Genomic DNA, 20,419 nt, shown 5'->3' with positions numbered 1-20,419 from the left:
ACTTTTCTTGTTTTTCTTTGAAGACGTTTTGCTTCTCATCCTGGAAGCTTCTTCGGTTCTGACTGAATGGTGGAGAATGGAAGGATTTATATTCCTTGCAGACAGCTGTTGCAGACAGCTGTTAGAGAGCTGTTGAGGCCACTTGGTTTTTCTTTGGCTTTGGGTCACTAAATGAACTGTTGTAAGTCAAGGATTACCTATATTAAATTGCCTAAGATTCTCATAACGTCATAGATAAAGGTAAAGGTTCCCCTCGCACATATGTGCTAGTCGTTCCTGACTCTAGGGGGTGGTGCTTATCTCCTTTTCAAAGCCGAAGAGCCAGATGTCAGCATCTCAGCGCTGACATAGAAAAGGGAGATAAAGCCTGAACTTTTGCCTGCTAAATCCCTTTGAAGTTCGGTCTGCTTGGAAATGAAGAGGGGGGGAACATTCCTGTGAACTGATGAGAACAGAAGTCAGAAGAGTGACTTGGAAGATAGCCAATGAGAAGCAGAGAATTGGGGATCGGAAAGGGAGGGCAAAGGTCAGTCCTGACCGCATGAGCCATGATCCGGTTGCTGTACTCGAATAAAGAGAAAATTTCCTTAAAGATTGGCAGTTTGGAAATGCATTTATTTTGAGATAGCATTGAAGTCTGACACCAGTGGTGTCCGAAGACGTCTCCGTGGTCATGTGGCCAGCATGACTCAATGCCAAAGGCTCACGGAACGCTGTTACCTTCCCACCAAAAGTGGTCCCTATTTTTCTACTTGCATTTTTTACCTGCTTTTGAACTGCTAGGTTGGCAGAAGCTGAGATAAGTAACGGGAGCTCACACCATTACGCGACACTAGGGGTTTGAACCGCTGAACTGCCGACCTTTCGATCGGCAAGCTCAGCGTCTTAGCCACTGAGCCACCACGTCACCCATAACATCATATAAGAGCTGTAATGATTGATTCTGAGTTTTCCAATCCCGGTGTTTGCCACGATCTCTTTCCTATCACCTTTCAACAAATATAACAGAAAGCAAGATTTCTTGAAATGGCACATCCTGCATATAATTGCCTTATTTACATCACTGTACTCATCTTCGGATCTCTTTTGATGTGTTTTGAATTTTTACGGTGAGTTGAAAGGCAATTATAATTGAACAGACTATGCTCAATTGCTTTGCCTTCTGTAGTTTTTAATGTCAACTGCCGAATATAACCACTAAAGTCAAATACTATCCTGCCCTTTTCTTTAAAGGTTAAATTTGGTGGTTTTATTGCAAGCTTCCTGACAGCCCTGTCCCGCAGATTAAAACCTGGATCCACATTGGCTAAAAAAGAAAAGAAAAGAAAAGAAAAGAAAAAAGAGCACACTGTAAAAATTCATCCCGATCTTAATGCCATGGAAAACAACTAATAACTGTAAACACGCAGTCCCAGACACCCACAAAGTATTTGTTGTTTAGAAACAGCAAACATTCAAAATAGCTCATTGAAACAAACAAAACCTATAACATTTATTTTTTTTTAAAAAAATGCAGCCTTGGAAATAAACGTCACTGGTCTGTAGCCATCGAGCTGTTTTAAATTGCAAATTATCTACCCATTGAGAAATCATAACTGTATCGGATCCAGGCAGTCTCTTGATAAAATGATTTTAAGCACAAACGTTATTTTGCATGATGTTCGGCTGCTCTTATGTTGCCAAGAGAGAATTCGGAAAGCATCTATGGATGTAGAAGTACGTGGACTCTGGATATTCACTGGTCCTTGGTCGTCACGAGCCTTGTGGCTTTGGAGCCATGTTTAAAAGAAGGTCTCGTATTGCTGAAGAATGGCGTGATTGTCATGTCATGAGGACAACTAAAATTGGCTTGGTTGCAAAGTTACTGAGGTCAATAAAGCCATTCATGGTGAGGACATTAGCTTGGAGGTCTTCAGGAGACCCTCTACCCGTGAGGCAGTGGTGAAATCTAAAATTTACTATCGGTTCTGGGTTTTTTTTGTTTTTCTTTTGTTTTTCATTTGATTTATATGCCGCCCTTCTCCGGAGACTCAGGGCGGCTTACAGTGCGTTAAGCAATAGCCTTCATACTTTTGTATATTTATACAAAGTCAGTTTATTGCCCCCACAAACTGGGTCCTCATTTCACCTACCTTAGAAAGGATGGGGTATCCCACTACCAAGGTCCCTCCCAACTCTGTTATTCTGTTATTCATCGGAAACTTAATAGCTTCATAGTCCCAAAGATGATTTTTCAAAAGAAAACCAGACATTCTTCATTTTTCCTGGAAGCTATTTCGCTTCTCATCCAAGAAGCTTCTTCAGTTCTAACAGTCACATAGCTTTTTCTTTTTTTTAAGGAAGAATGCTGTTTTTTTTTTTCATGTGATAAATATAAAAGGGGACCAGACAACCCAATAAAAATAAGAGCTTGGGGAGAACTCTAATACACATCCAGGAATAGATTTTTACTTCTTTTGTATGATTTTGTACAAGTTTATGTGTGGGAGAAGCCAATTAATAAAATATACCTACCCTCTTTTCTTTTTTTTTTGGTTTCCACCCAGAACTATTTTAAACAATGGAACCAAGAGAATAGTTTCTGGATATGAAAAAAGCAAGGAATGCTATTTATAGACGACGAAGAAGCTGGCTGAACCTCTAAGCGTGATCTGTTTCCCTGTAGGAAATTTTCTGGGACTTTTCCTGATTATTAGGTGAAATTCTCCGCCAGAGACTTCAACATCTTAATAATATGTAATTTGTGTCTCTGCAGTTGAGCCGAAATTACAAGGGGAGATAAAGAGGGGAGAAAGTGATCCAGTCCAAAATAAAAGGGAGAAAAACCACTTAATTAGCGACCTTTCAGAATTGAACAGATAATGGGCACGCTTCACCAAAGTTAAGTCACATTGACTTCAGCACCAGAGGTTTAAGCACAGGTTTATCACTGCTGTAGATGGATATCTTGATTGTTATGGTTAGTGGGCTTTTGTAGCTGGATAAGGATTGGAACTGAGGTGTATTAAAACCTCAGGGGCAAATTATCATCCTTCTTTGGATGCATTACGCAAAAACCCAGCTGTCTTTGCACTAATGCTGAAAAAGGTGGAAGGGAAGGAAAGAAGAGAAGAGGATGCTGGAATAAAAGAATAAAGATGGACTCAGTTACGGTGAAGGCGTTAGACTGGAGCAGAGGTGAAATGTAAAATTTGTTACTACCGGTTCTGTGAGCGTGGCTTGGTGGTGGTGGGGTAATGTGACTGGGTGGATGTAGCCAACTTTTTTTTTTTAAACTTTTCAAAGCATTTTTTCTAATGCTTTGAAAAGCCTCTGGCGATCAGGCAACTCAGATGGGATCGTCAGAGAGGCTTTTTTTTTTTTTTTTTTTGATTTATATGCCGCCCTTCTCTGGAGACTCAGGGCGGCTTACAGTGCGTTAAGCAATAGCCTTCATACTTTTGTATATTTATACAAAGTCAGCTTATTGCCCCCACAAACTGGGTCCTCAATTTACCTACCTTAGAAAGGATGGAAGGCTGAGTCAACCTTGAGCCAGGCAAGATTCGAACTTACTTTAATTGCAGACAGCTGGTGTTAAATTACAGTGCCTTGTCTGCAGAGCTATCCAGGCTCTTTAAAAAATGCCTCTCTGCCGATCAGGCAACTCAGCTGGGATTGTCAGAGACTTTTCAAAGCATTTTTTTACCACCTCTTCGGCTAAGAGATTGCAGAAAAAAATGCTTTGAAAAACCTCTGACAATCCCAGCTGAGCCGCGCGATCATCAGAGGCTTTTTTTTTTTAACTTTTCAAAGCATTTTTTCTAATGCGTTGAAAAGCCTCTGCCGATCAGGCAACTCAGCTGGGATCGTCAGAGACTTTTCAAAGCATATTTTTAACCACCTCTTCGGCCAAGAGGTTGCAGAAAAAAATGCTTTGAAAAGCCTCTGACCATCTCAGCTGAGCCGTGCGATCATCAGAGGCTTTTTCTTTTTAACTTTTAAAAGCATTTTTTCGTCGGAAGAGGTTGTAGAAAAAAAATGCTTTTAAAAGTAAAAAAAAAAAAAGCCTCTGATGATTGTGTGGCTCAGCTGGGCATAGTGGTGGTGATGGGGGGCACAGGGATTTTTGCTACCGGTTCTCCGGACCACTCACGGCGATCCGATCTGAACCGGGAGCATTTCACCCCTGGATTGGAGACAGATAGAAGAGGCAGGACACTGATTCTCAACTAACAGCTCTTTATTCAACTTGCCTGTCTTCTGACAGTTCACCCTTTTATAGGGAGCTGTCAGACGACTCAACCAATGAAATTCAACTATTTTTCCCGCTGTGATGGCAGACCCGAATGAAGCCTTCGTACCTCGACTTCACTCCCTTATTAGTATTGAACAGAAGGTGAGTGCACATTTGCAAGACCTAAGGGCTTCCACAGTTTGAAGATTACGTGAAGTTATTAGTACCGCTATATACTGCCTTGGTAAGACCACACTTGGAATAAATACTGCATCCAGTTCTGGTCACCACGATATAAAAAAGATTTGAGACTCTAGAGCAGGGGTGTCAAATTCAAAGCCTGCGGGCTGGATTCGGCCCACAGGGTGATTCGATCTGGGCTGCTGGGCCACTCTGGAAACAGCGAAGGACTGGCTCGCGGTGCCTCTGCCACCAAAAATAGAGCTTGGGAGTGCCATGCGTGGGCTCCCTGAGCTCCGTTTTTGGTGGCAGAGGGCTACAGTAGGCTGTCACAGCCAAAAACAGGGCCCCCGGGGGGTGCACATGGGCCTCCGAGCTCCGTTTTTGGTCACGCGACGCAAGTGATGTCGAGCTTGCCATGCCCACCCCAGCCACACCCACCTGCCCCCCCCACCCTGAGGTCAAACACAATCCTGATGTGGCCCTCAATGAAATCGAGTTTGACATCCCTGCTGTAGAGAGTGTACAGAGAGGAGGAAGAAAGATGATTAGGGGGCTGGAGGTTGAAACATATGAAGAAAGGTTGCGGGAACTGGGTACGTCTAGTCCCGTGATGGCGAATCTATGGCACCTGTGCCAGAGGTGCCAGGCACAACCCTTCCAGTTCAGCTCCGCTGCGCATGTGCGTGCGCCTCCTGCCGGCCAGTTGCTCTTTGGGTCTCTTCCACATATGCGTGGGGGGCAGGGCATGTGTGTGGGGCCGCATGTGCATATGTGGGGGGGCGCATGTGGAGGGGTGCATACGCATACAGGGGGCGCACACATGGCCATTTGTCCAGAATGATATAGGATCTCCTGCTTAGGCATGGGTTTGAACTAGAATAGGGTCTCCAACCTGTGGGCTGCAGCCCAGTACTGGGTTCCTCTTACCTTCACTATCAGTTTGGAACTGGGAGCACATGCAGACAGAGCATCCGTGATGACATCCAGATGGGTGGGAGGAGCCTCCCGCCGCCACCACTACCGGTTCGCCCGAACCGGAGCGAACCAGTAGAAACCCACCATTGCTGCAGCCCACTACCAGGCCATGGTCTCTTGGCCACTGGGCCATGTGAGTGGCTGGCCAGTGTGCATGCGTGTGCATGCGCGCACCCCCCGCACACTAGCATTGCAGCAAACGCCATGTGAGCGCCGCTGTGAGCACCTTGGGGGTGCTACTGTTGCCATGAGCGTGCTATGGTCACCGTGTCACACACACACTTGCGGCCCCTGTTTTCTCGTGCGCATGTTGTATGCATAAAGGCGCCTGCCCCTCCCCCTCTCCGGTCTACTGGTGATGCGTTTTATGATGGACTCTCCTGGATTTTTAACATTGCACCTTTTGCAAAAATTCATCTGCAAGGCTCGGCAATCTGAGACCACATACCTGTAACCTCCAATGTTTTTGCAACTGTGCCGGCTGCTTATTTGTCACTGAGCTGAATTCAAAGTCTTAGTTTCGACCAGCACAGAATACAAATGGCCTTTTGAGATTCTCTGCTGAATTTGTAGGCATCATAAATGGATGGGCAATTCTTTGAATTGGTCCAGGAAAGGAGACACTTTTCAATCCCTTTTAGTGGCGACAATAGCATCTTTATGGGAGAAGCTTCATGAAATTCTCTCTTCATATCTGCTGTGTAACTTAAGGAGTCGAGAATCCGTGGAAGATTAATTGTACAGATGACTGAACAATTCAAAGACAAAATTTTTCACATCTGTTATCTCTCTCTCTCTCTTCCTGTTCCTGTTGTAACCAAGAAACACGATAATCCTGACTCCACTTGTGACAATTTTTCTTCTCATTGGAAAGAATCTCTAAAGCAAATTCTGCAAGATAGTCAGTCACTGAGACCAGAGATTTAGTCTTCGAAAGTTTTTGGACTGATGATGAAACCCATCCTCAGGGAACTTCACAATGTGTGCCCTGGGATGTTCTGTGCGTAGTATTTATGTGGTGTTGATGACCGGCTATTAAATTGTCGGTTGTTGTTTCCTTCAGCTGCTGTGTCCTAAATATCTGGTGAGCTGGTGGTAAATCAGCACTCCTGTTGACTTAAAAGGAAAGAGAAATTTCCCTGGCTATTTTTGTCCCTGCTCGGCCAACAATCTTAATAGCTGGGAAATTGAATGTGTGTCCTTGTTCGTTGCAGTGTAACAACCAAGGACTTAATAGCCTGCCATCAACACTCTAATTAACAACTGAAAGTCACACACAAGCAGGCAACACATAAATAGCATGCACAGGACAACCCAGTCCATATATAGAGAAAGTTCCCTGAGAATGGGCTCCAGCACAAATCTGAAAGTTTGGAAGGCTAAATCTCTGGTCCCAGTGATCGACTCAGGTTGGATCCTGCACAGCAGTGGGTTTCACATATTCTTGCCACTGGTTCGCCGTGCGCATGCACACTCGCTTCACTCGCTCATGTGCGCCTTCCATGCATGCGCCCAATCTTCTACACATGTACTTTGCTCGCATGTGCACTTTCCGTGCATGTGCCTGGCCTCCAAAACATGGCTAAATAGGACGGCATTACATCCAGGTGGGTGAGCCACCCGCAGTCACCGCTACCGGTTCGCACGAACCGGTCTGAACCGGCTGAATACAACCTCTGATCCTGCAACATTATCCTGGGACACATATATTTGCCTTCATTCGTAAATTCTGTTCCATCAGGATGAGTAAGAAATGGTAGAAAAATAACACTGGATATTTCTTCGGCCTGGCATCAATTTGACATGACTTTAAATGGAGGAACCAAAGGAAGTCTGCCGTCTGCTCTAATAAGGTTGTGATTTTGTGCAATCATTGCATGAAATGTTGCGTTGCAAGTATCGCTACATAAAGTTGGACTTCTAGAATTTGCGATAGCCTTCTCAAGTTTGGTATCTCAGCCGTGGAATGATGTCCTTTCACTAATCACATTGATTAGATTTTGGTGAAAAAATTTTTTCTTCTATCGGGCGTTTAATGAGGGAGTTATATATCACAGTAGAAAAGAGCAATATCGATGTTGACACTGATAAATTGTGCTTCCGTGTTCTTTCCTTTAAAAAAAACAAAACTTAAAATAATTAAAACGTACCATAGTAGAAAGCGGATGCACTGCAAAGCAAAAAAATCCATGTGTTTTAGTTCCAGTAATGGAACTTGGTGACTATGGAGAAACTGGACTATCTGTTTTTTCTTTGAAGATGTTTCACTTCTCATCCAAGAAGCTTCTTTCGCTCAACAGCCATCTCTCAAAAGAGGCGGAGGGATACGACATCCTCTATTTCCAGTCTACAACACAGTTCTTTCAACAGATCCAAGAAGGCTCCACGTCCATTTGCACTACTCAGGTGAACCTGAGGACACAGACAAGCCTCCAAGTGGCCTCAACGACCCTCCCAAAAAAATGCAAATGACCAGCTGTCTGCAAGGAGCATAAATCCTTTCATTCCCCACCATCCAGTCAGAGCTGAAGAAGCTTCTTGGATGAGAAGCGAAACGTCTTCAAAGAAAAACAAGAATGTCCAGTTGCCTCTTGAAGAAGCACTTTTGGGACAATGGTGTTTATTATTTGTTTATATCTTGCCTTTATTATTTTTATAAATAATTCAAGGTGGCAAACATACCTGATTCTCCTTCTTCCATCTATTTTCCCCACAACCACAACCCAGTGAAATGCATTGGGTTGAGAGTGTGTGACTGTCCCAAAGTCACCCAGTTGTCTTTTATACCTAAGGCAGGACTAGAACTCAACATCTCCTGGTCGCATCACATTCCTATCAGAAGCACTAAAGTGCTTCCAGGTTGAAAAGATTAGCCTGTGACATCACCATTGTCAGGGGACACCCAGCTGGGGGCTCCTTTTATGTCCTCGGCAGGAGCTGAAGCAAAGAATGGGAACTCACCCAATCCATGGCAACACTTGGGTCTCGAACATGGGTTTGCTAAGGTCCAATCCGGTGTCCTAACCATGAGAGCCATCTTGCTCCTTACCAGAGGTGGGTTTCAGCAGGTTCTGACCAGTTCTGGAGAACCGGTAGCAGAAATTTTGAGTAGTTCGGAGAACCGGTAGTAAAAATTCTGACTGGCCCTGCCCTCCATCTATTCTCTGCCTCCCGAGTCCCAGCTGATCGGGAGAAAATGGGGATTTTACAGTAACCTTCCCCTGGATTGGGGAGGGAATGGAGATTTTACAGTATCCTTTCCCTGGAGTAGGGTGGGAATGGAGATTTTACAGTATCATTCTCCTGCCATGCCCACCAAGCCACGCCCACCAAGCCATGCCACGCCTACCAAGCCACGCCCAGAGAACTTAGTTGTAAAAATTTTTGAAACCTACCACTCTTCTTTCCATCTCCTGATGATTGACCCAAAGTCACCTTTAGCCTTTTGTGTCCAAAGTGGGACTAGAACTCACTGTCTCCTGGTGATTGGCCCAAATCACCCAGCCGGCTTTCATGCCTGAGGGGCAGGGGTGGTATTCACTCACCTTCGCTACCGGTTCGCAAATGTGAACCTTCCGTGCATGCGCAGAGAGTCAAAAACGGGATGTGATGACGTCCAGGTGGGTGGGCGGAGGCTCCCACAGCCACCACTACCAGTTCGCGCGAACCGGATAGAACCGGCTGAATACAACCACTGCTGAGGGGGGACTAGAATTCACCATCTCCTAGCTTCTAGCTTGATGCCTTAACCACTAGACCAAACTGGCGTTCGGTTTGCATTAGGACAAAATAAAATTTGTGGGTGGCATCTGGCTCATTGCTTTGCTTTGATCTTTGGAATTCCCTTCCAAAACTCTTTTCTTTGCTGATTCGATGGGCTTTTGTGGATCTTCATGGTGGAACTAATCAGAGTTTTGACTGAGAGTGTTCAGGGTTGTTCTGCAAGTTTCCGTTTCTAAAATTGCAAAATAAATAAATACGGAAACAGCAACAATTATTTGGTTCAGAGGGTCTTACGTTATTCGGAGCTTTGCAAATCTGCTTTGCAAATTCTCTATGGTTGCTTTTCTGAAAGAGTGGAGAACGTTACGTCTTGGGTAACCAATGGGGATTCCTGCCTTGTGATTGACTGAACTGCCTGCCTCTCGAGACCAGACAATAATATTGTGTTTATAGCCTTAATAATTTACGGAAAAATTACTCTTAGACTCTCCTTTCTCCTTTATTGCAAACATACTTCAACCAGGCGGAGAATAAGATACGTACACCCAGGAAAAGAATGAGAGGTTCTCTATTATACCAGAAATTTTGGAAAATATGGTGTGAATCACAGGTGAAATGCTACCGGTTCAGACAAGTTCAGCCGAACTGGTAGCGATGGTGGCGGGTGGTTCGGAGAATTGGTAGCGACAGCAGCGCGAGGGTCCGCCCACCCACCCGGTTGTGTTTTTTTACCCTCTGCACATGCACAGAAGTATTGGAAGGTTTTACACTCAAGCATAAAGCATATAGTACTTCTGGAAAAGTGAATATCACAATAATGTGGCTTTTAGAGTTTTCTTGAGGGCATGGAGACCACTGATAACACAGACTTAGGTTCAATTTTGTCCTTCAACTCCCCAAATTCTCCAGACAGCAGGTTGAGGAATTCTGGGAATTAGAGTCCACATGTCTTAAAGTTGCCAAGTTTGCAAAACACTGCAGTAAAGACTGTTTTGTAATAGCAAAAGATAAGATGATTGTAATTAACCCATATGATCATTCATTCATTCATTCATTCATTCATTCATTCATTCATTCATTTTCCACAATTCCTAAATCACCCATCTCCCTTGAAGAGGGACTTAATCTTAAAGCAACTCTATATTTGTCTCTATTACTCATTTTCTTACTCTCTGTCTTAACATAGAATTCTTTTCCCACGACACATGTATGTATTGTAAGTTCCCTTAATTTTAGAATAAGAGTTTGATGCAGTGATGAAATCCAAATTTTTTTACTACCGGTTCTGTGGGCGTGGCATGGTGTGGCTTGGTGGGCATGGCAGGGGAAGGATACTGCAAGATCCCCATTCCCTCCCCACTCTTGGGGAAAGGATATTGCAAAATCTCCATTCCCACCCCACTCTGGGGCAGCCAGAGGTGGTATTTGCCAGTTCTCCGAACTGCTCAAAATTTCTGCTACCGGTTCTCCAGAACCTGTCAGAACCTGCTGGATTTCACCCCTGGTTTGATGGATCTTTTTCCTGTATCTATACCAAAGAAAATTGGAACTCATTCTTTTTTATTTCTTTACTTTTTCCTTTCTTTTTCCTTCTTGCGTTTTTGTCTTACTTTTTCTTTCTTTTCTTTTCTTTCTTGCTTGTTTACTTACTTACTTTAAAAAAAAAATCAACAAACCTATACAAATGAAGATAAATGTAGAATCATATGACATGTTTTATATAGTTTCTTGGAAAACAGTTTCACTGAGTTTAACACGATTTGGGGCAGGGGAGATGTTAAATAATGAATCAGCATTCATTAATGAAAGAAAACAAACTTTAAACATTTGGTACTCATTAGAAAACATAGAAAAGATTTCTTTGGATAGAGAACTGTTGTTTTCAGGGGGGAAAAGGAAAGGAAAGGAAAAAAATATAAGATGATTTATAGACTCTTACTTTTTAATAGGGTAAATGGTAGTATTTGAAAATAGGAAAGAAAAAACAGTTGCTCTTAAGTGTTATATGATTTTTTTATATGGCAAGAATTATACTTGGCAAAGTAGAACTAAAGTGAATTATTTATTGAAGTTACTAAGTTTCATATAAAATCTTATCTTTAAAAACAGTTTTGATTTTAATAGCTAGAGTTCATATTTCTCAAAGTGAAAAATGGTCAAACATTTGCTTGCTGTTTGTTCCCTGAAACCTTGGAAGATCACAGCTAACACAAAGTTGTGTCCTGGTGGCGCAATGGTTAAAGTGCAGTATTGCAGGCTAACTCTGCCCACAGCCTGGAGTTCGATCCTGATGAGGCTCAAGGTTGACTCAACCCTTCCATCCTTCCGAGGTCGATAAAATGAGGACCCAGATTGTTGGGGGACAATAGGCTGACTCTCTAAACTGCTTAGAGAGGGCTGGAAAGCACTGTGAAGCGGTATAGAAGTCTAAGTGCTACGGCTATTGTGTTTGTAAGAGCCAATGTACGTGTTTAGATGACCCTTCCTCCATTTAGTAATTTAATCTGATGAAGACATAGCTGCCTGATCAGAGAACGTCCCTTATTGGTGTGATGAAGATTGTTTCGAAACTTAAAACAAAGGAGCACTTTGCAAAACTTATTTTGGCCTAATGGAATTTCTGACTAAATACTACGACTTCTCCTTCTCCTTCTCCTTCTCCTTCTCCTTCTCCTTCTCCTTCTCCTTCTCCTTCTCCTTCTCCTTCTCCTTCTCCTTCTCCTCCTTCTTCTCCTTCTCCTTCTCCTTCTCTTTCTTCCCCCTTCTTCTTCCCCCTTCTTCTTTTTCTTCTTCCCCTACTCCTTCTTCTTCTTCCTCCTCCTCCTCCATCTCCTCCTCCTCCTCCGTGAGTTGTATTGTGTTGGGGGGGGTGCACTGAGGGAGCTCAACCAATCTCATTGAACATATGTTGTGCACTGACAATAAAGATTTGAATTCTTCTTCTTCTTCTTCTTCTTCTTCTTCTTCTTCTTCTTCTTCTTCTTCTTCTTCTTCTTCTTCTTCTTCTTCTTCTTCTTCTTCTTCTTCTTCTCCTTCTCCTTCTCCTTCTCCTTCTCCTCCTCCTTCTCCTCCTTCTTCTCCTTCTTCTCCTTCTCCTTCTCCTTCTCTTTCTTCCCCCTTCTTCTTCCCCCTTCTTCTTTTTCTTCTTCCCCTACTCCTTCTTCTTCCTCCTCCTCCTCCTCCATCTCCTCCTCCTCCTCCGTGAGTTGTATTGTGTTGGGGGGGGTGCACTGAGGGAGCTCAACCAATCTCATTGAACATATGTTGTGCACTGACAATAAAGATTTGAATTCTTCTTCTTCTTCTTCTTCTTCTTCTTCTTCTTCTTCTTCTTCTTCTTCTTCTTCTTCTTCTTCTTCTTCTTCTTCTTCTTCTTCTTCTTCTTCTTCTCCTTCTCCTTCTCCTTCTCCTTCTCCTTCTCCTTCTCCTTCTCCTTCTTCTCCTCCTCCTCCTCCTCCTCCCCTCCCCCTTCCCCTTCCCCTTCCCCTTCTCCTATTTCTCCTCCTCCTCTTCCTCTCCTCCTCCACCTTCCTTCTCCTCCTCCTCCTCCATTGTTTGAGGAGGAGGAGGAGGAGGAGGAGGAGAATAGGAGAAGGGGAAGGAGAAGGAGAAGAAATAGGAGAAGGGGAAGAAGAAGAAGAAGAAGAAGAAGAAGAATTCAAATCTTTATTGTTATTTGTTATTTGTCTTTGATGTTGTCTCTCCCTCACTTTCTAGGTCTATCTCATGTTCTTTGGCCTTCTCCTCTTTTCTTATATATGCCTTGTATGATATAGTATCCCAAGACATGGAATATATCCGCATTTTTTTAAAAAAAATTACATTCTCATAGCAATGACAAGACAAAGTTAATCTCGACCAAAAAGGGCAAAAAAACCCAAACAAAGTAAAAATTAAAAATTAGATTTGTTTTTTGGGAGGTGGGATTCTAAATATTGAGAATAATAGGAAAAATGGGATGCCTGGAAGAATGTAATGGAAGATCTCAGAGGAGGGAGGTCCAAGCTGGCTGACTGCCCCAGTGATGAGGTGTTATATTCTGTGATGGCATTTTCATAAAGTGAGCAAACTACATTCAGTGTGATTTGATATCTAGGCTTGTACCGCAAAGATAATTATCACTTCAGATCTTCTCATCTTGCTGCATTGGCAGGAAACGTTGGTTTTCCGCCAGATGAAAAAAGGAACACCAATTCCCAGGACTCTTCTGAACAAGGGGATGCTTCTGTATTTTGGAAGACTAGACCTGATTGTTTAATTAATCATGTAAACATTTATACTCAGCTCTTCAGCTGTAAAGATTTCAGGCAGGGTTTATAGATTTATCAAGGAGACAGTAACTGTTCCCAGGCTTACGGCCTTAAGAGACACAATGAAGGTAAAAAGGTAAAGGTTCCCCTTGCACATATGTGCGTGTCGTTCCTGACTCTAGGGGACAGTGCTCAATCTCCGTTTCAAACCCGAAGAGCCAGCGCTGTCCGAAGATATCTCCGTGGTCATGTGGCTGGCATGATTAAACACCAAAGGCACACAAAACGCTGTTACCTTCCCACCAAAGGTGGTCCTTATTTTTCTACTTGCATTTTTTACCTGCTTTCGAACTGCTAGGTTGGCAGAAGCTGGGACAAGTCACGGGAGCTCACCCCGTTCCACGGCACTAGGGATTCGAACCGCTGAACTGCCGACTTTTCGATCGACAAGCTCAGCATCTTAGCCACTGAGCCACCTTAAAGAGGCACAATACGAAAGGGGGAAAAAGGCACAGTCTGGGCAAAGGAAGTCAAAATATTTATGCATCAATTCTCAAGATACCGATAGAAGAGAATATCTGTAGCTCAGGGTTGAATTGTGGGATCCTTGGTGCTCTCTGAGCTTGGCTGCTTTCTTGAAGATGTTTGATTACCAAACTAGGTAACATCATCAGTGCTGGCACTGGTCACCTAATGTTACCACTTAGCGCCAATGATTTACCTAGTTTGGTATTGAAACATCTGCAAGAAAGCAACCAAGCTCAGAGAGCACCTAGGACGCCACAATTCTTAAAATAATCTGATTTTTGAAAGGATTGTTGCCATTTTATTTTTTTTGGCATATGCCAAATACAGGGATCCAATCTTTTGGACCAATAAGTAGACTTTGAATTTCAAATGTGTAGTTGGCGTATGTGTAGTATGGTAGTATGCAAAGGGCCTTCATATTTTGCATCAGTTGTGCCTGCTCCTAGATGAAAGGGCCCTACTCACAATCGCTGATGCTCTGGACACCTCAGGATTGGACTATTGCAATGTGCTCTACATGGGGCTGCCCTTGAAGAGTATCTGTAAATTTTAGCTTGTCATTGGCAATCAGCCCCGTTACCTTGCTGGGGTAATTGCCTGGATCGTGGCATTTTCCTTGTGTATACCTTTGAAAAATAAAATAGGAATACATCTTCTAATTAAACTCATATTTATTGTAAAGAAGAAAATAAAACATCTTACTAGTCTAAATAATTAAATTGTTACATTTTAATAAAGTTCCTACCGGCTACATCTCTGATAGCCGGCCTTCTCGGCAAGAGAACAAAGAAAAGTGTGAAGTAGAAAGAAAGGAATGCGGATATACGTAGTATCAGTTACTGATAAGACCTTGGCAAGCTACGGAAAGTCTGACAGTCCAGAAATAATGAGCTCTGCTGGTAAATACAAAAACGCAGTGACATAGCTGGTGTGCAAAATGCAGTGGCCTGAGAAGTTATATATGTAGAGTGCATGTTACAACTCTGCTATGCAAGCTGCCTTGGTTACCAGTTGGCTTCTGAGTCCAGTTCAAGGCGCTTGTGTTGGCCTTTAAGCCTTGGCCTTCATGGCATGGGGCCAGATTATTTGAGGGAACCGCTTCTTCTCAATTTCGTCTGCCTGTCCTACCAGATCCAACAGAATGAGTATGTTACAAGTTCCATCAACTCGAGAACAATGGTGGGATTTAGCCAGTTTGCACCTATTCGGGAGAACTGGTTGTTAACTTTCTAAGCAGTTCGGAAAACCGGTTGTTGGAAGAAATCTCATTCTGTTTTTTTCCATTTTACAGGGCTAATCCTGTAAGGAAGGCAGGAAGGAAACATTCTGGTGTTGTTTCTAGCCTAATCTTTATTGCCCTGCTTACAGAAACTGCCTCTCTGGTTAACTCTTATTACATTGTAACAGCTAAGGCGAAGCACCCATCAACATGAGTGATGTTGAGTTGGCCATGCCCACATGGTCACATGACCACTAAGCGACACCTACCCAGCTGGTCATTAGGGCAGAGAACCGGTTGTTAAATTATTTGAATCCCACCACTGTTCGAGAGCCACATTTGGTGGGCGCCACGCAGTGGGCCTTTCCTGCTGTGGCACCCGCCTCATGGAATCGTCTTCCTCCAGAAATGAGGTCAGCCTCGTTGCTTCTGAGCTTTTGAAGGTCCTGAGAAACCTGGTTATACCAGGAAATCTGAAAACCCCAGCGCACTAGTGGGATTCAGCCGGTTCTGTCCGGATCGTGTGAACCGGTAGCAGCGACTGTGGGAGGCTCCGCCCCCCCCCGGACGTAATGTGCAACTACTGCGCATGTGCGTGCACTCACATTTGCAAATCGGTAGGGAAGGTAAGTGAATCCCACCTCTGCCCCAGGGGATGGGTGAACTCATGAGATCCTGAGAAACCTGTTTATAGCAGGAAGTCTGGGGCCCCCAGGGGATGAGTGAACTCATGGGGTGGCTCTGTTATTATTAAAATCCTAGTAGTTAAGGCCCTGGGTTTGTCAATGGGAAGACCCAAGCACTGTGTGAAGGGGTGAGCTCCCGTTCCTCGCTCCAGCTCCGGCTCTGGCTCCAGTTTGAAAGCATACAAATGCGAGTAGATAAATAGGTACCACTTCGGTGGGAAGATAATAGCATTCCATGCACCTTAGTGCATAGTCATGCTCAGGGGTGGTATTCACTTACCTTTGCCTACTGGTTTGCAAATGTGAGCGTGCGCACACACACACACGCTTCGTGCGCGCATGCCCCATCCACACATGCGCCCAGCCTTCTGTGAATGTGCTTTGCTGATGTGCAAGCCTTCTGCGCATGCGTCCAGCCTCAAAAACGTGCCTAAACAGGATGGCATAGAGCCGGGGTGGTTGAGCGGGGCCACCCGCAATTTCCGCTACCAGTTCAGGTGAACCAATCCGAACCGGCTGAATACCACCTCTGGTCATGCTGGCTCACATGAACACGGAAATTGTCTTTGGACAATGCTAGCTCTTTTGGCTAGTAAATGGAGATGAACACCGCCCCCTAGAGTTGGACAGGATAGGGCAAAGGAAACCTTTTCCTTTTAAAAAAATCAAATAATAAATAAATAATTTTTTATTTATTTATTTATTTATTAGATTTGTATGCTGCCAATCTCACTTTGTTGTGGCCCGTCAGCGGCTGGTGCAGCTAGTAGCTGATTCCGACAGTGAGGAGGCTGGTGTGGTGCTGCGCCAGCAGCCTGTGCAGCTGGCACTTGAGTCGGACAATGAGGAGGCTGGAGAAGATGTGGTGTCAGGGGCGGGGATGCAGCCAGGGCCTTCAGAACCTCCAGAAGCTCCCTTAAGTGAAGAGGATGAAGAGGAGGAGCCTCTTCTCGATGCATGGGCGCGCAGAGCTGCCAAAAGGCAGTAGTGGCTTCTCAGGAGGAGGTCTCCTCGAGAGTAAGGCTTGGGGCTAATTGGCCAATCCCTTAGCCTATTTAAGGAGGAACACCGACTGAAGCAATTTGCAAGGAACAACTTCGTTCACATACCTTCGTGTCTTGTCTTGCTTATCTTATCAGCTTCCTGCAAATTGCTTCTGGGCATTCTGCCAACCACAGTAAGCTTTCAGTTATTATTCTTTGAATTCTTGGTGGCTGTTAATGCAGTTAATTAACAGCCGTTGCTGTAAAAATCTGGTTTATTTAGTAGGTTTGAACGGACTTTGTGTGTGCTGCGTTCTTTGGGGTCCGTAGCTGGGGCAGAACATATTGTCAAGCAACTCCGGGTGGTTTCCAATACCCATAACTAACTAAATAAAAGAATTACAGGGTTAAAACATAAAAACATTGGGCATTAAAGCATTAAAATTAACTTTAAAGCAGATTTAAAAACAAACAAACTGAAACAAGGCATAGTGATGGAGTTGAGATCTTCTGCTAATCTAGTAGCCGCCTCTAAAAAGTGATGCTCCTATTTTATGGCTTTATTGGAGCGTTGTACACCACTCAGAGTCACTTTTGATTAAGTGGGTGATTGTGTAAATTTGATGGATGAGGGAAGGAAGGAAGGAAAGAAAGAAAGAAGGAAAGAAGGAAGGAAGGAAGGTAGAAGGAAGGAAGAGGAAGGAAGGAAGGAAGGAAGGAAGGAAGGAAGGAAGAGGAAGGAAGGAACAAAGAGGAAGGAAGGAACAAAGGAAGAAAAAGGGAGGAAGAAGAAGGAAGGAAGGAAAAGGAAGGAAGAAGGGTAGAAGGAAGGAAGAGGAAGGAAGGAACGAAGGAAGGAAGAGAAAGGGAGGAAGAAGAAGGAAGGAAGAGGAAGGAAGAAATGAAGGAAGGAAGGAAGGAAGGAAAGAAGGTAGAAGGAAGGTAGGAAAGAAGGTAGAAAGAAGGAAGAGGAAGGAAGGAAGGTGGAAGGAAGGAAGGAAGGAATGAAAGAAGGTAGAAGGAAGGAAGGAAGAAGGAAGGAAGGAAGGTAGAAGGAAGGAAGGAAGAGGAAGGAAGGAAGGTAGAAGGAAGGAAGGAAGGAAGGAAAGAAGCAAGGAAGGAAGGAAGGAAGGGGATACTTTCAGAAATTAGGCACCATGATAGAGGAGACCAAGCTCCCATCCATCAGAAGTTGCATTTGTCAGGTTGTTTCCCTCCTCCCTTTGGATTGGACCAGAACAGGGTCCAGATTCTCCAGCTTTCTGAAAAGTGTGAATCTACCACCATATTACAGCCTTCCTCACCCTACGTTCCTGCCACACGAGAAGTGTGTACGACGCAACCCCATTTCACACAGGCCAGTCTCCGCTCTTTAGTCCTTTCTCAAGGGTAGAGAACCACCAGCCGAGGACATTTCCGCGAGATCCATCGCACTTTGACCCTCTGAAGTTCTAAAAAGTCCAACCCCACTCCCCCACTCCATCTCTCCCTTTCCAACCAACATTTGGCTGCGTGTTGCTCCTTTTGGAGAAACTCTTTTGGCAAGGCGCAAACAAAACAACACACTCACACACCCCTCTGTATACACACACACACACACAAGCAACAAAACCTGCATTGCACACCAGAGAGTTCCAGCTAGCAGGGTAGCTCGAGACGGGATCTCTGTAGAGAGAGAGAGAGATTTGTGAGCCAAAGGGACGCTTGTAAAAATTGACAGGGCGGTTGTATCGACTTGATGCAGGGACCAAGTGCCTGAAAGATGCTCAAGGAGATATTGGTGTTCATCTTATTTTGAGGGGAGGGGGGAGGAAGAGAGGGACGAGGGGGGGAGATAAAAAGCCCAAGAGTTTTCCCGGCACTTCGAAGAATCAGTAGTGGTTCCCCTAAGCGTCTCGTTTTCACAACATCTTCTACATCTGCAAAAAAAGAAACAAAAAACAACAACAACAACCACAAAACACCAAAGGGAATTTTGCGTTTTCAAGCACAGGCACAGTCGGGAGACATGCCTGCCGGGGGGCAGTGGGGGGGAATAAGAAGAGAGGGGGGGGGAAAGAGTGACAGGCTCAGCAGCCAGAGCCTTTTGGGGTGGGGGGGTTACAGCAGGGGAAGAGGGGAGAAACCCCCCCCCAAAAACCTGAATTGTGGAGCTGCTGTGTAGTGCTTCCCTTCTCCTGCATCCTGCTTTTGCTCTCTCCTCTTCCATCGCGTGTACCGTTAGGATGCTCTGTTAGGATGGCTGGCTGAGCGACTGCAGCCATCACCTGGAACTTTTTTTTTTTCCCTGGGAAGATGCTTTCGAGGGCTCTGGTAGAGCGCCGGGAGAAATCACCGCTGCTTTTTAAGCTATGGGGAGGAGGGGTCCTAACGCAGGGCCCGGTAGGAGAGTAAACGTATGTGAGTGTGTGTGTGTGTGTGTGTGTTGGGGGGGGTGGAAACGCCAGAGTACAGCAGCCTGGCTAGTGACAGAGTGAGAGAGCCCAGGTTGTGCCTCCTCTTCTTTTCTTCCTTTCCAAACCTTTTGCCTTATTCCTGGATGAACCCTTGTGGATTGCCTTGAAGATTGCCGCACGCTCCCCGAGAAGCTTCCCAGGATGGATTGCCTGTGCATTGTGACTACTAAGGTAGGAAACCGCACTTAGTGTGTGTGTGTGTGTGGGGGGGTGATGGTGGTGGTGTCTTTGCCGGCTTTTTTTCTGGGGGGCTCCTCAGGATTTGCACAGAGGGGTGGGGGAAGGTTCTGGGTGTCGGATGGTTGGATGACAGTGTGAACTCCGCCGTGCACGGTCGGGCTGTGGGATGAAATCTCTCTCTCTCTTTCTCTCTCTCTCTCTTTCTCCTGAATCATAGAAGAATTGCTTTTTACCCAAAGTAGGCCTTCTCTCTCTCCCTCTCTCTTTCTTTCCCACTCTCCCTCTCTCCCTCTCTTCCTCTCTCCCTCTCTCTTTCTCCTTCCCTCTCTCCCCCTTCTCGCTGTCTTTCTCTCCCTCTCTCTCCCTCCTCCTTCTCTCTCTCTCTCTTCCCCTCTCCCTGTCCCTCTCTCTCTCTTCTCCTCTCCCTCTCCCTGTCTCTCTCTCTCTCCCCCTCTCTTCCTCTCTCTTTCTCCCTCCGTCTCTCCCCTCTCCCCCTTCTCTCTCTCCCTCTTCGCCTCTCCCTGTCTCTCTCTCTCTCTCTTTCCCTCTCTTCCTCTTTCCCTCTCTCTTTCTCCTTCCCTCTCTCCCCCTTCTCTCTCTCTTTCTCTCCCTCCCTCTCTCTTCTCCTCTCTTCCTCCTTCCCTCTCTCCCCTCTCCCCCTTCTCTCTCTCTCTCTTCCCCTCTCCCTGTCCCTCTCTCTCTCTTCTCTCCCTCTCCCTGTCTCTCTCTCTCTCCCCCTCTCTTCCTCTCTTTGTCCTTCCCTCTCTCCCCCTTCTCTCTTTCTCTCCCTCTCTCTCCCTCCCCCTTTTCTCTCTCTCTCTTCCCCTCTCCGTCTTCCTCTCTCTCTTTTCCTCTCTTCCTCTCCTCTTTCTCTTTCCCTCTCTCCCCCTTCTCTCTTCCTCCCTCCATCCCCTTTTCTCTCTCTCTCTCTCTTCCCCTCTCCCTGTCCCTCTCTCTTTTCCCCTCCCCCTCTCCCTCTACTCTCTCCCTCTCTCTCTCTCTCTCTGTGGTGTGTGTGTT

At 45.0% G+C, this 20,419-nt stretch overlaps 1 protein-coding gene across 16 annotated transcripts in view; it reads left to right on the top strand.

Moving 5' to 3' along the window:
* The window catches only part of DLG2 (discs large MAGUK scaffold protein 2), a 1,136,581-nt gene that overhangs the window by 166,239 nt on the left and 949,923 nt on the right, over window positions 1-20,419 (top strand). The window contains exon 1 of one of the 16 annotated variants that reach the window (XM_087895801.1): window positions 19,021-19,390. The exons of the other annotated variants lie outside the window; for them this stretch is intronic. Coding sequence (XP_087751927.1) covers window positions 19,361-19,390 — 30 coding nt within the window. The 5' untranslated portion in view covers window positions 19,021-19,360. Of the gene's footprint in view, window positions 1-19,020; window positions 19,391-20,419 lie in introns of those variants that run through there. 16 annotated transcript variants of the gene reach the window in all.

Source organism: Pantherophis guttatus, chromosome 5 (genome assembly GCF_059756535.1).
Source record: "Pantherophis guttatus breed Tessera chromosome 5, ASM5975653v1, whole genome shotgun sequence".
Lineage (NCBI taxonomy): Eukaryota > Metazoa > Chordata > Lepidosauria > Squamata > Colubridae > Pantherophis > Pantherophis guttatus.
This window is presented reverse-complemented; position numbering and strand designations above follow the sequence as displayed.